This window comes from Ceratosolen solmsi, unplaced genomic scaffold, assembly GCF_000503995.2.
Source record: "Ceratosolen solmsi marchali unplaced genomic scaffold, CerSol_1.0 scaffold148, whole genome shotgun sequence".
Lineage (NCBI taxonomy): Eukaryota > Metazoa > Arthropoda > Insecta > Hymenoptera > Agaonidae > Ceratosolen > Ceratosolen solmsi.
In genome coordinates this window covers 1,217,860-1,233,246 of record NW_011948446.1, presented here as the reverse complement: position 1 = coordinate 1,233,246, position 15,387 = coordinate 1,217,860, and the positions used below count along the sequence as shown (strand labels likewise).

The 15,387-nt window shown below is 28.1% G+C and overlaps 2 protein-coding genes across 2 annotated transcripts in view; one reads left to right on the top strand and one right to left on the bottom strand.

Annotated features, from left to right (window-relative positions):
• LOC105366203 (protein Wnt-11b-2) overlaps positions 1–5,562 on the top strand; it is a 24,690-nt gene extending 19,128 nt beyond the window's left edge. Inside the window, exon 5 of the mRNA XM_011504558.1 lies at positions 5,242–5,562. Within this exon, the coding sequence (XP_011502860.1) occupies positions 5,242–5,416 (175 nt within the window). The 3' untranslated portion in view covers positions 5,417–5,562. The remainder of the gene's footprint in view (positions 1–5,241) is intronic.
• A 2,498-nt stretch (positions 5,563–8,060) lies between these two features.
• On the bottom strand, positions 8,061–14,280 carry LOC105366233 (EF-hand domain-containing family member C2). The gene is made up of 14 exons (XM_011504598.1): positions 14,230–14,280; positions 13,562–13,726; positions 12,684–12,831; positions 12,327–12,550; positions 11,989–12,231; positions 11,480–11,700; positions 11,211–11,402; positions 10,877–11,019; positions 10,582–10,778; positions 10,377–10,513; positions 10,189–10,302; positions 8,582–8,761; positions 8,402–8,504; positions 8,061–8,172 (listed from the first exon to the last, which is right to left on the bottom strand). The coding sequence occupies exons 1-14, from the start codon at positions 14,278–14,280 to the stop codon at positions 8,071–8,073; spliced, it is 2,220 nt and encodes a 739-aa protein (XP_011502900.1). The 3' UTR covers positions 8,061–8,070.
• Between the last annotated feature and the right edge of the window lie 1,107 nt (positions 14,281–15,387).

Here is a 15,387-nt window from a genome sequence, read left to right as displayed (position 1 = left end):
ACAATTTTCATCTAATTAGAAATTTTCAAAATAAGCAGTCTTTGATTATGAAACGATTCATTCATGAAGACTAATAAAGATTTCTTTCCATTACTAATATTTTTCACGCTTAAAAAATGAATGTTTTACATATTTTTATAATCATATAATATTGTCTTTAAGATTCATAAGGTTGCTCATCTAAAATAAAAAAGGTATTGAAAAATTACGTTGTAACATTGTACATACTTACAATCATAAGTGAAAGTTACCGAGCACCCTCAAATAGTTCACATACATTGTTTTTTAATGTATTGCTAATTATAATTAAATAAATGTTAAGAATTCTTTTAAAACTTAAATTATAATAGTATTTTCGAGGAATTTAATGCAGAAAATACTGTTAAATGGAATTTTCATAAATTTGAAATCGTAAATGACTATGACTTCGCGAATACTATTAATGTTATATGCCACAACCGTCTGTAGTCGCTAATGAATCTCGTTAAAAAATAATTTATCTGAAACACTTTAACGCATTTTAAAGAAAGCATACGTTATGAAGATCTCTGTATACAAAGTATCTCAGCTAATATAAGGAAATAATCGAAAAGTCTTCATCTACCAGCCATAATTCATTAAAATCTCACTGCTTTCCATACCAATTTCATCATATCAATAGAAATCCTAGTATCGGCACACAGGCTCGAATACCCCCCTATTTTCCTTAAAAAGAAAGTTCTCGTAAACAAAATGGACGAGCTGGAGCTTTGTTAAAGCGTCATCCTCTTAGGGATCGTCTTGTTGGCGCCTGACCAAGAGGGAAACGAAGCGCAAAGGAAGACCGTTGAAGAAAGAGAAAGGAGAGGAGTAGAAAGAAGGGCCAGGACGAGAGATTCGTTTCATCGAAAATGAGTTTTGTCTCCTGGGCGTGCCTGTCCATTTTACGAGGTTCGGTTGGGGCCATCCTCTACTCCAACGGTCGCCGCTTACCGCTTCTACCTCTCTGACGCTCTTGCACACATGCGCACACGCGCACACTCTTACTCTCTCTCTTTCTCGCCAATTTTCCCGCCACACACCTCGCGTATTATAGGCGCACGCCTCCTCCAAGGCTGCAGCTGTGGCGCGCGACTCTATATCGGCTTTTATTTATGGGGATACGCGGCGTTAATTGCGAGACCCGTGTACAGGGGGGGGGGGACCCATTCCCAAGTCGAATGGGCCACAAGTGGCTTCGTCGCCCGGACTTGTGAAGCATCGGCACTACTTATCTGAACAGGAGCAGTATAGTCTTCTTTATCGAGAATCGCGGAATTCATCCTTTCTATTTTCCACGATGCGGATTGTGTAATACTCGCAATTGTTGTCTAATATAACGTTCGAGAACAGAGGTAGTTTTTTTAACTACAATTTTGTTCCTTTCGTGCATGACTTGTTAGTTTCGTTGAAAAGTCGTCTTTAAATTAGTAAGTTCATGAGGAATAATATATAACGTACATCTTGTCCACATCTTTAAGTATAATTTATGGTTAATATTGTATTTAATCTTGTTTCTTCTATATATATTTTTACAATTATTTTTCATAATTTTATTTATTTGCCTATTTCTGAACTGCAATAATTTCTCATTGTAGATAAGCTATTAAACGCGCAAAGTTTCCTACATATACTAAATACAAATATTTAAAATATATCTTTACAAAATATAAAATATTACAGAATCATTATTTTTAATTAGTTACTTTAAGCTTACAAATTTAACCAAGCGCTTATAATACAAAAGTTTATTATAAAAAGTTTATGAAAAACTCTCGAAGTACTTGAAAATAAAAAAAAAAATTTAATCCAATGATCAATTTTATAATTATTGTACTTAAAATTTGTTTTATTACTGACTGAACATTATACAGCCAACAGTTACTATAAATTGAATCGTTTTCTTATGAATAAATTATTGAGTATTGCGTATATATTTATGATCATCTCATAAAATACGGCAATACAATTTTACTATGAAATTAATAAAAGATAAGTAGTTATTAAATTTTAGGAACTTGTGAAATAATAATGATTATCACTTGTTTCAAGTACTTGCTTACTAAAAGCATTTATCACCCATTATCGTGAGATACATTTTTAATGAAAAAAATTAAATAAAAAATAATCTTACATATAATTAACTAAATTAATATATTACATAATATAAAAATACCCTCAAATATCAATCAATAATAAATTACAAAAATAATAAAGACTTGTGATGAATTGAATATTAAATACACTTGCCATACTCTTTTTAATTTATAATTAATCACTCGTTAGAGATTAACAGATTATTAGAATCATTATTTTTTACCACGCCTTTAAAATATTTACTATGTATTGTTTTTAACAATACCTGAAATATTCAAGTATGTGCAAGTATTAATAATAAATGTCGTTTGTTACTATATATAAAATGAAAGTGTTTTTAAGTTATTGTTATTCGGAGATGAGAAGGCTCGCGTATAATTAAGTTGCATGACTTTCTACAAACGTGTTCATAAACATCATTGCAATAAATATTTCTTTCCAATTAACATGTTTTATCTGATTACGATGGTAATCTTAATTTTGAATACCAATTTCAAGAATATCAATCTGTCTGATTTTCCACATTCAATATGTATATACGACCACAATCTCCTTTCTTTCAATCTCCCTTGCTCTTCCGTGACGTACATGCTTACGTATAGTTAAATTCATTGGAAACGCAATTATTACGACAGGACGGTTAAATTGAAACGTCGGGGCTCTTCTTATTTATACTGAGAGCCGTAACGATTTGCGAGCAATTCCCCTTGAATTTACATTTATGACAAGATATTGTTAAGTGCACGAGGTCGATTAACTTTTTTTTTTTTGTTTGGATTGCTGCTTGCAATGGTTTTTGTGTAAGCTTAAAGAATTTAATGAAGATAACGTTGTACTGTTCTTATTTGTACGCAAGTGACTTTAATGAAGTGCTTTTTAATACATACATATACGTTATCATACGTATATATGCATGCTGACGCTAAACATATACGCGTATATGTGAAACCATGCATACGCATACAAAGAGAGATATTTTAAGAATATTTAGTAATTAAAAAGAAAGATGGGTGGAAAAACAAGAGAATCGTGAAATAACAGTTGGATTGGAGAGGAAGGAGAGACGTAAGGATTGCACGAAATTCAATTGCAGTGTATTAATCTTAATCGCCCGCGGCATGTTCAGCATTTTTCATGCCATGAGACATTGATTGAGTATAAAGTTCATTGGAGCTCGTACACTTTTTATTTTTGATCATTAGCGCTGGGCTTTGCCGACTCCCACGTTGAAAATTGAAAAATTGGCGACCGCGACTCCTCTTATGCGCATCGATTCAACCGCGCGCTAAACGTGCAATTTGGCATTCTTCGAATCCCAGGGAAAGTAATCACCGAGGGTCAGCTCCGTCGTCCGATAATGATGGCACGCAACGGTTGAAATGCCGGATCCACTATCGTCTACCCCTTTTTCCCGCTGCGGCCAACTCGCGAAACAAAAGCGGCCGCTATGAAAGGCGCGCCCTGGCAGTTATAAATGACGAGGCGCAAGTCCTTCCTCGTTTTCGCGGGTCACGCACGATCCCGCACCTGCATAAGCCGACCGAGGATAAATGCTTCCTTATTTTTGCGATCCTTCATTTATTCTGCCGGCGCATTCACACGAGCGGCTAATGGATTCCGAGCACTTTATCTGCGAATGGTGAATCGATGCTTGTCCTAGAGCGAGTCCATCTGTACAAAAATTCATGAGGAAAAACGTACTTTCTTGCAATTTGCGGCTGTGAGAGTTTTAAAAATATTGCAGTGAAGGTAACCAAGTTTATTCAATTCATAAGAATATACATACTCGATAGAAATCACGTTCTTTTGCCTTTTTCAAATTAATAATTTCGCCACGTGATGATTATAGAGCATCTACATCATATTATTCAATATCCATTTTGCCCAATCTCATTTATTACCAATAATTAAATTAATTCATTTTATAGCTACTCTTTAGAAATAATCTATTTGTTAAAAAGTAACTCTTAATGCGTTGTTATATAATATAATATCAGCTAATAATGACTCTTTGCTTTAATAAAATAGCTCTAAGTAATTTTTACGAATTATAGTTAATTAATAATATTTGTTTGTACTTTGTCTAATTTTATTTTTATACATTACTTTTATTCCTAAATACCATTTTTCAAATTAAAAGTTCAAATTAACTGTGTGCGCTACGATATTCACTGAATTAGCGAATTCACTGAAGCGCGCGTACATTTACATACACAATTTTTAGTTTCAACTTGATATAGTCATTCTACAATTCAATAGTTTACATACAACTTCTTATTATTTATTTATGTTAACTAACGTTCATATACATGTATTAATTTTTACTTTTTCCTTGGCTCATATACATTTCTAATATATTTTCCAATTTTCATGATTTTTTATTAAATTTTATTAAATCAGACTTTGGGATTGGTGACCTCTTTCGACAAAAGAAGCCAAAGATACGAAAACTAATCACTTCCATCATATCACTATACTTTATATCCTTTGAAACAACCAGTTTTCCCATCATTACATATCATTTATATACTGAATTAACATAAGCATTTTTGTAATAATTTTATCAAAAACTTTTTCAATTTTATGAAATTTCTTGTATTACTCGTATTATTTGTATATTTGCTGACTTTTATCTACCAAACGTTTATTTAACAAATATATTAATGCTTCAATATTTTAATCATTTTATTTTGTTATTATTATTAATAATCATCCATCACTCTATTTCGCATAATTATATATGTTTATGTATAATGATAGTGCTCGAATGTTAAATATTAGCCTATAAGTTTTATATCCACGGACGATTTTGAGCTTAAGTCTCGTTTATTTGTCAACGAATTTGAAAGGCTGACGGGAAATAGCATTGAGCTTGGGAAGCTTCTCATTGAAAACTCAACAGGTTAAAATTACCGATGAAAAATTCGTACGGCATCCCCTCAATTATAATCATGAAGTATCTTTCGAAGCACACGATGTCCTCCGCACGTATCATTAGGCGACTGGTTGAGGACTTTTTTTTTTTTTTCGTGGGCATGCCACTCCCATCGCGAGCGAAGAAAAGAACAGCATAGTGGTGCCCAGCCCCGATCCCGAAAACCTAATTAGTCCATTGTATGTTGTCAGGCAGTGCAACGGGAGCAGCGCCGGCTACGATGGCTGCGAATACCTCTGCTGCGGTAGGGGACACGTGACACGGGCCGAGGAGATCCTCGAACGATGCGAGTGCAAGTACTTCAGCTGCTGTTACGTCAAATGCAAGACCTGCCGAAATGTCATCATCACCCACGAATGCAATTGAGAGGGTCTGCGATGTCCTTGTCGCCGTCACAGGAGCGGAAGAAGAAGGTGCGTCTATAGAACGGATCCTTGGGATTAATTGGAGAGACATTTTCCAAGCCATTGGATGCTTTCCGAGTCCCGTTTTTTTTTCTTACGACTGCTCGGTTTTGAGGGGACTGTTTTGCCGGGCGAACGAACAATCATTGCCTCGTCTTTCGAGAGTCTCTACATGTGCGTCCAATGTTTTTTATTAACTTCTCGGTCTCGAGTTCATTTACCGTATTAACGATATACCGAGGATCGATGACGCAATCCTCGGTTTTTTAAATAAATTCATAATTCATGTGCATAACTTAAATTTTTTTTAATGTACTTCACTTTTGCATAGAATTTCAAATGTACACTAGAACGCTTTCTCTTACAAACATTATCAATTTGATATACTTCTGGATTCAATTCTTAGTTCCTGGCTCCTTAACTGACTTGTTAGTATAAATAACTTTTCACGTCAGTTTTAAGATAAAAACAAAAGATTATAATTTACGTTGATATGTATTTTAAATTATAGTTTTATTTAATTCCTTCTTTTTTTTTAGAAGAGATTATTTAATTGTAATTTTCACACTCTCATCGATCGATTCAATTTTATGTGTAAGTTATTATATTTTAAATTTATTAAATATTTTATTATGACATTAGTTATAGCTTTATAACTAATACTGATACATGCATATATAATACTACTGCTATATCTTCATGGAGGTTTGAATTATTTTAAACATTTTAGAAGTCTTCAGAGAAATGTGATAGCAAAATATCTATAATAAAGAAATTTCCATTAAAAGAAATCTTATATCCCGAAGAATACTTAGTTTTACATAGATTTCGAAACTTTTTGTATATATTTTTTAATATTACACTATTTTAGATTTTTAATTTATTATTCTAATTTATAATTTCGTATATTATAAATTTATAGATGATTGTTTCTTATATTTAACACAATATAAGAAAGTAAAACGTACTATTATTTTACTCAAATAGTGTCAAAGAATTAGAACCTTTTAAATAAAAAATGTAAGTCGTATCTTTCTGTAGATTAAATTTCACTTACAGAAATAGTAGAAAAGTAATCTCGACGTAAAATATATAAATATATTTTGATCGTTGTTATTATTAGTAGCATATGAAAGATATTACTCGATTGACTTAAAAATATAACATATTTAATTTTTTAAAATTATACATACACAATGTTATAAAATTGCAGATAATATAAAATTCAAAATAATTTTAAATGACAAATATATTATATAATTAAACTTTCTCATTAGGGAAATTTTATATTATCCGCATCATAAATTTCTTGTAAAGTCATCATTATGTATCATGAATTAAATTTATTTTTAATATACTTGTTTGAATCTTAGAAATATACTAAATTTTATAAGATTCTGAATTATATATGAAATATTAATTAATATACATTCGGTTACACCTACAAAAGCAATTACATTTCCTTCCTCTATCAATCATTCGTAATTAATTAATTCAACTAAACGTAATTAATTCGCAATGACTCAAATAATTATATCAGAATTGCATCTGACTTCTATCTAACAAAAAATATATCAGCAGTGTCATGATATTTTCATCTTATAACGGCAGATGAATGTAAATTTATATTGTATGGAATAACGTATATGTGTATTTATATAAAGCAAATACGAGAGGTGATAAAATAAACTGCTCGAAACGAAAATTAAATTTTTAAAATCATTGAAAAATTATTTATTTTACAGAGTTTTCGAATAGAAATTTGACGCATCCTAAAATTTGATCTTTTATTGTGACAAAGAAAATAAGATTTGTCTAATTTATACAATACTCGTAAATTATTATTTAAAGGTTCATTTATGTAAATTTGTTAACAATGCTTCAAAATATATGTATTACATATGTACGACATATTTTTATAAATTTTATTTATGTTATATATTTTCTAATAAGAGAATTATCAGCAATTTGTTCATGTAAGAAATACAGCTGACAAGAAAATTTGTTTATCTATATCCAAAATTACAGTTTTTAAAAAAAGTCATAAAGTACATATATTATATTATCTTATTACGATCAATTTTAACTTATTATCTAGAAATAATTTTGAATAATAACAAAATTTGTATAATTTATAATTATATATATATATAGGGTGTGTCTGTGTGTGTGTGTGTGTGTGTGTGTGTGTGTGCGCGCGCGCGCGTGTGTGTGTGATTATATGTATATGTATATATACATATAAATTTATATATAAATATAGTTTCAGTGCGATTAAATGTATTAGTAGTTGAATCCATTTGAATATTTAAATATAAATGTATTCATTAGAAAAGTACGCATAAAAAGTCCGATGTAAATAGTAATATCAATTTTCAATGTAAGCGACACATTGTATTCGAATAATTCTATAATAAATACATTTACGTAATTAACTGCAAATATCCTATTCATTATTATTTTTATTATACCTTATAGAAGATATAAAGTTTTTCTTAAAGTTTCTTTAAAATGGTTAGATTAAATATTTGTAATATAAAAAATCAATGAAATTCCTTTCCTTTTACTGTTGTAAACAAATTAATAAATTATATCTTTATTGCCGGCTTCCGAAGTTTATTTTGTCAGTTCTTCTTCCAAATTCAGTTCTTGTATAAATAAGGTCCAATTTATTTCGTTGCAATCTTTGGGCTTACTTTCTTCTTCAGAACATAGTGCCTTTAATGAAAATTAAATTAAATGATTATTATCATAACAAACTCTTTGTTGTAAAAATAAAGGATTTTCTTATACAATTAAACGAAAAATGAAAGTTACAAAATTAAATTTATACTCTAACATTTTTTAATATGCAATTTAATACGTAATAATATAAATTTCATATCGCTTTTTAATCCAATATTGCTTAATAATAATCTGAGACAATATTTATATAATTGAAACTCACTTTTATATTTGTTGGCAATACTAAAGGAGCAGGATCTATGTTTGTATTAATGAATTTAAGCAAATCGTGAAAATTAATTTGTCCTTCTTCATTTTTATTAATTCTAAAACATTACATGTTTCAATCACAAATAAATATATTATTTAATAAATAAATGAAGCTTTTTCATCATTCACTTACCGATTTAGCATAATATTAATCAATTCTTTTGGAAGAGGAACTCTGTTGGCATACAATACCGTATAAACTTCATTGCGGGAAAGGTACCCACATTTATTTCTATCCAAATTATTTAAATCCTCCTTAAGTCTATCTAAATCAATGCCTAAATTACGAATTAGCTCCGTATGAACTATTGATCTAGAATTATAAGCGTAAATATTATGAAACATACTTTTATTCATAAAATATTTTTGTTTGATATCGGATATTGAATATTTTACATTTAAATTGATTTTGTGACTATGAATTTATTATACAATACTTTATAAATTCCTTAAAGATAATTTTGTCGTATACAAAATTGATAATAAACGAATACAATAAATGAACTACGTATAATATTTGTATTGTATGATGTAAATATTTTAATTAGTTGCAATAATATAAATATATTTATGATTTCAAAACTACAAATTTTATCATTATAATTCCTATATTATTATTATATTCCTAAAATAGCTTCTGCGTTTTAAATTATTAGGTGTATTATCATGATCGATTAGTTTTCTAATGCGATTGTAGTTGCTGGATAATTTTAAAGTATATCAGGGAATTATGAATTATCTCATTATTGTGAATAATCATTAACCAAATGAAAGTATAAAATCTGACGATATTATTCCAATGACTCGTTTATGCATACACATTCTGGTATGTTTGCTCTAATTCCATTTTGACGGTAGGAGACGATGTGATGACAATATAGATTGTCCCGGATTTTAGTCAGTGAATGATCTGACTCTTATTTTGCTTGAATATGGATACTGATTTAATACTAGTATTTTAAGAGACCGAAATTCAGTCGTTCAAATATATTTATTATATATTTCTTATATTACATTTTCAATATCCATGATTAATATTTATCTAAATAAACGAATTTTAAATATTATATTATCCAATAATCAGTAATTATAAACTCGTTGACCTGCATCATGCATAAATTATTGTTTAGCTTGCACTACTTCCCATATTAATTGTAATTAAATATTAATCCCATCAAGATTATTGTAAAATATAATGTACTTAAAGTAATCTATGTAAAAATAAAATTTAATATGATAGCTATTAATGAAATATGATTGTGTTTTGGCTTACATTTTTTAGTTAATAATATGTAAAATATTGTATGAAAACTACCGTTCTGAAAATATATATTATTTACTCAAATTTTATTTTGTAACGAAGCTTATTGTAATACAATTACATTGTAAACCATACGGCATATAAAATTGATCTTCTGTCCTCATAAAATAAACAATAAGATAACTACATAAATATTCTCTGTGAAATATATTTAAGTGTAGTATTAAAAATTGTATGGTGCGATTAATTTAATACATTTTCATAAAACTTCGTAATCATTTTCTGGAAATTTTTATAATACAATTTTTCAATGTTAAATTTTATAATAATTTTTTAAAAGGTTTTTCAGATAATTTATTCTACAATAAATATATGCGTGGTCAGATATTTCTATGTAATAGTTATCGAAATCTATCGTATAAATATTAAGAAACTTAGATACAAAATTAACAGCTGGAATTTGACAACTTTTTATGTACCTTACATATTCCCGTGGGCATACATCCTTTTTTTCGCAAAATGCATAATAACGGGCAATCGTTATAATTTCGTGTTCGGTTATGCGATTACCAAGATATTCATTTGTGGCTTCCCTGTTTTAACAATAGCAAAAGTATTTTTTTCAGCTATCCAATGAATTTGAAGCTAATTAAGATTATGAAAATACCTTAGGCGGAGATACGTTAGAATCGGCGGATTGTCATCAATTTTAGTTGGCGAATATTTATTAATGAAGTCTTGATAAACGGACTTTAGTGTTTCTCGAATTTTAAACATTATGTCGTCCTTATCGCCTTTTGGAAACTAAAATATGACAGTGCAATAATATTGAATAGTGTTTGAGAAAATTTTTATTAAAAAAAATGCATTACCTCTTTAGGATGCTGCTCCATATAATTGAACGTGTATTCATCGGCATTTATGATTTCAAATTCAAACCCCATGAGATTCAGAGTAGCTCCAACATAAAAGTACTGTGGCTCGTAATATTGTGGTCTTTCACTAGTAAAAATATTTTGCCCAGGTAGTTTAAATCGCATCCTTTTTTTGAATACGCTTTTTTTACTTCCTATAAGTAAGCCATACAAAAATGTTTTAAAATATTACCCAATGCGCTTAGTACAAAGATTTCTTTTTCAACACTAATTACTAATGAAGATTGTTAACCTGCTTTTTTAGAAGTATTTTCTACAATCAAAACTGTGTTATCTATCAAATAGACACTTAATATAAACCGCCTGTCCTTATTAGCAGGAATTGCGGAAATCATTTTTGCTTCAAATCTGAGTATGCGCCTATCAGTTTCTTGGCTAAATAAATAAATTAATTAATAATTACAAATATTTAGGTTAATAATTTTCTTTTAATGAAAAGTGTGATGGAAATTAATTATTTTTTTCTGTCTGTATATATGCTTGCATACGTCAATCGAACGTATTTACAAAAATTAAAATTTTTATATGAATAGACGAAATGAAAACCATACTCTAGGATCCCTTACTTTTCATATTGATATGATTTATCACTAATCACTTTAGGTCGCTTAGGTCTTATTGTGAAGCAATTTTCAAGGGTATCTTCGTAACTGCCAAAACCATTATATGGTGGAACGTATTTATTAATATCTTTGTATTCATTACCTCGATTTTTGGGTCGGTCAAGTGGCGTAAAGTCATCCAATCCGTACTTCTTTCTTACAGTTATAAAATATAGATTATATTATCGATAATTATTAATCAGTATGATGTCATTTTTTATTTAAAAATATACCTATAATATTCTTTGGTGTATTTATCCAAATCAGTTATTCTAACTTTACGACCAAATATGTTCAATTGCACTCCAATTGTAAAATCACATTCTCTGTAATAATCTACTGATGACTTTTCCTCGTACGAGTGATCAGTAATATAATAGCTTTTAGCATCGCCAATAACATTTAAAATTGTTAAGGGATCATCGTTTCCAATTGGTTCTATGCTTTTGTAAAACTGAAAAACAATTATTATTATTACAATAGTATTACTATTAGCAAAATAAATTAAAGTAACTTAATATTTGTTTTATTCAATTGTATATAAAAAAAAAATCTATATGTGCATCAATATTATTCATGTTAGACGTTGTTGGGTGCTCAGAATAATGTACCTAAAGCCATCTAAATTAAATTCTTACGATAATTATCACAAAGTTATACGTTTCGTTTCTATTTTATTCCCTAATTTTCAAAAGTTTTGCACAACCATAAATTCATCAAATGCAATTAAATAAAAACTTACCTTAGGTATTTTAATTTTTTTAACTAGTACTGTTTTAGATGGATGTCCACATTCAGATGGCAGATGATCAAATACTTCAATAGTATCATCTGCTAAATAATATAAAATTTCTAAATCATGAATATGTCCATAATTAGAACTGCTGTCGTCCCAATAACCATAAAATCTTAATATTTTTCTATCATATTTAAAAAATTTCTCTGAATTCTCTCGTTTTCCAATATATTTTTTAATATTTTTAATCTAAGAAATTTTGTAAATTCATAATATATTTAACAGAAAAAAAATTGTAAAATATATTAATTTGCTTTAGTTTTGTGTGAAAGTTTTTAACGCACGCTATTATTACTCTTGTATGTGGGAGTTTTTGGAGCAGTTAGAGGATCAGGAACTGAAATTCCCATACGATTTAAAAATTTTCTAGTGAAGTCGTCGCAATTAATAATTTTATAAATGCGTCCAAAAATTTTTGGTTCCATGCCGATGTTCAAATCAAGCACATCATAATATCGATACTTCACAGGATCGGGCAGAGGAATCCTTTGTCTTTTAACCAATATTCCTATTATATTATAAATAGACTTTTTTTTATATAAAGCATTCATTATCATTCTGAATTATCTAATTACAAGGTAATTTCCAAATGTATTGTATTAGCTAGCATGAATACACTTCCAATGGAATAAATAACAAACCTTGTTCAAGTCCGCTATTAGTAATAGAAGGCTCGCAAACCTTCATCGTTCCATCTTCAAGAAAGAAACTAATATTGACCAGACGAACATTAACAGGCTCGCGCCTCCCATAGACACTTTCTTGGAAATATGCATTAAATTTAAGCCTCTGTGAAGAATTTAATAAAAATATATAATACATATATTAATAATACAAATACACATGCATTTATTGTTTAATATTAATATTTCTATAAATGTTACGTTACTGTGGTAATGAATGTATAATACTTTTTGATGACGACAACCTTAAATTACTCTATTTTCAATGTGAATTATATCATAATTCGATATATAATTACACTAAAACTTAGCATAATTTAATAATTATAAAGTCGTTGAATTCAGTCAGACGCGCAGGTGATTGAATAAACTATTTTAATTTTTTAAATTTGAGATAATGTAAGAAATTAAGTATAATATTTTAGATAATTGAGATTGTATTAGAAATTTTTTCAATTTATTAAAATTCTGATTATTATACAAGAATCTATAGGCAAAAAATAAATGAAACATAAGCAAATTTAATAATATATGAATAATATGTTAAATATGTAGAGCATAGAAAATATATAAAAGTTTTCCTTCATTCACTAAAGTTTAGCTAAATTTTAAAAGCTTAAATTAGATTCAAAAATCTGCTATTGCAAATAATTATCAATTAAAATTAAATTTCTCTCGAACTTAATGGAATTTCAGAAATGATAAAAGTGAAATTCGTATACGTTTCTCAGATACTAAGAACTTTTGAATATTGCTAATGATATATATTCAATATGCTTCCCAAGGACCAACGATTTTTCCAGAGTTAAGTAGAAAATGCAAGTTGATTGTCAAACCTGTCCGTCGTACATCAACCAAGGCGGACGCTGTAGCTCTTCTCCCCATGCATAAAGTGCTGGGTAACGACTGAATCCAGATGGATCAGGCTTATCCATGAGGTAATATACGTTCTTGTGAATTTTGTCGAATATATGACTCTTGTTGAATTTCGTGCGGCCAATCTACGTCATGGGTATAGCCAGGAATTACAATTTTTTGATCGAAGATATACACTATGCATGAGGCAGACTTAGCTAAATACTAATTGCAGCTTATTGTATTTAATTTTTAATATAAAATACATCGTAAATTTTTTTCCTCATTCACATATTTATTTAAATACTAATGAATGTTTACTTTGCTCAAATTCAAATTGAGGTAAAAGTAAAGGGAAAAGTTCTGCTTTTATGTTCACTAAACTTGTATTTAATTGTGGAAAATGTTAAATTGAATCTCCACATTTTGAAATTTTGGAATTAAAGAGATTAATTTTAATTTTCTTATACAACTATGTAAATATAAACTCATTAAATAATCATAAATGATATATTGGGCAGTTATTTATAATATTATTCATAATAGTACTATCTTTTTTCTATAAATTCATTATTTTACTTTAGACAGTTATTGGTTGAAAAGCTTAAATATGTTCTAACTTAACCAAAAAAGAATTAAAAAAACTTACGTTCTGATTAAAGTTGAATCCAGGTAGACAAGGAAGTTGAGGCGGATACATTATTAAAATACAAAAATATTATTTCACGTTGAATAATCCAACGCAATTTTAAAATATATGCTAAAAATAAATTTATTTTTATTTTAGGGCAAATAATCGATTTTGTCAAAAATTGACAATAACGTGTTTATGTTCGAAAAATGATTCTATTTACTGAGGTTTCCTTGGTAATAAAAAACAGTTTCTCGACTATTGTAAGAAGTAAATGAGATAAGAAGATCAATACTGGAGTATAACTAATTATTTAATAATATCACTAACAATTAAAGCAACTTATTGTATACTAATTCTTAAAATAAAGAAAATAAATAATAATTAAACAAAACAATGGTGTTTATATCACTTTCATTTTATATATAGTATTTGATATTTTATACATGAATAGAATATAATTAAAAGGCTTGTATAAATACAATATACTTTTATTAAATGCGCAATAGTGTTTTATATATTAGTGGGAAAAAATTATTTATACTTTATTTGCTTAGGTTTAGTCGAGCGGTTTCATTTGTTCGAAATTTCATAAAATTCATTTAATATATAAAAGGTAAAAAAAGAGAAATACAGTTTTAATTTACAGTAAATGTATTAATAACATATTTTTATTTATGTTTACATCAAGCATTGATTATTATATCAACTAATAAAATGCAAATCATGATCTATTCAATTTTTGTGCAGCTAGTTTTTGTGACATATTCGTTTAATAATTAAACAAATAATTATCCATAGATTGGATATGTTTTTTAAAGATCATGATTTTTTAAATTATAACTTTTATTTAAGATAAATACGATTATGGCAAAATTAAGATAAATAAAACAATATGGAACGCTCGATATTTTAATAGCGATAACTTACTTATATTTTCTAGACTACGTTTTACGCAAAAATATAAATAAAAATTTTTATTTATATTTAGATTTTCGAAAATGATCAACATTTGTTATATATAGATTGATCAAAATGAAAATCCTAAAAACTTTCATGATTATCACAAGCCTTAGATTAAAAAACTTTTACATTTATATTTCTAAGTAACTAATATTAAAATATATGAATTGTGAGGTCAATAATATATATATATATATATATATATATATATAT

Coding starts and splice junctions, on each gene's coding strand:
- LOC105366233 (XM_011504598.1), bottom strand. CDS start 14,280: ATGTATCCGCCTCAACTTCCTTGTCTACCTGGATTCAACTTTAATCAG. Junction 8,762..10,188: donor TGCCCACGGGAATATGTAAG/GTACATAAAAAG, acceptor TTATAATTCTAG/ATCAATAGTTCATACGGAGC. Junction 8,173..8,401: donor TATTGCCAACAAATATAAAA/GTGAGTTTCAAT, acceptor TTTTCATTAAAG/GCACTATGTTCTGAAGAAGA.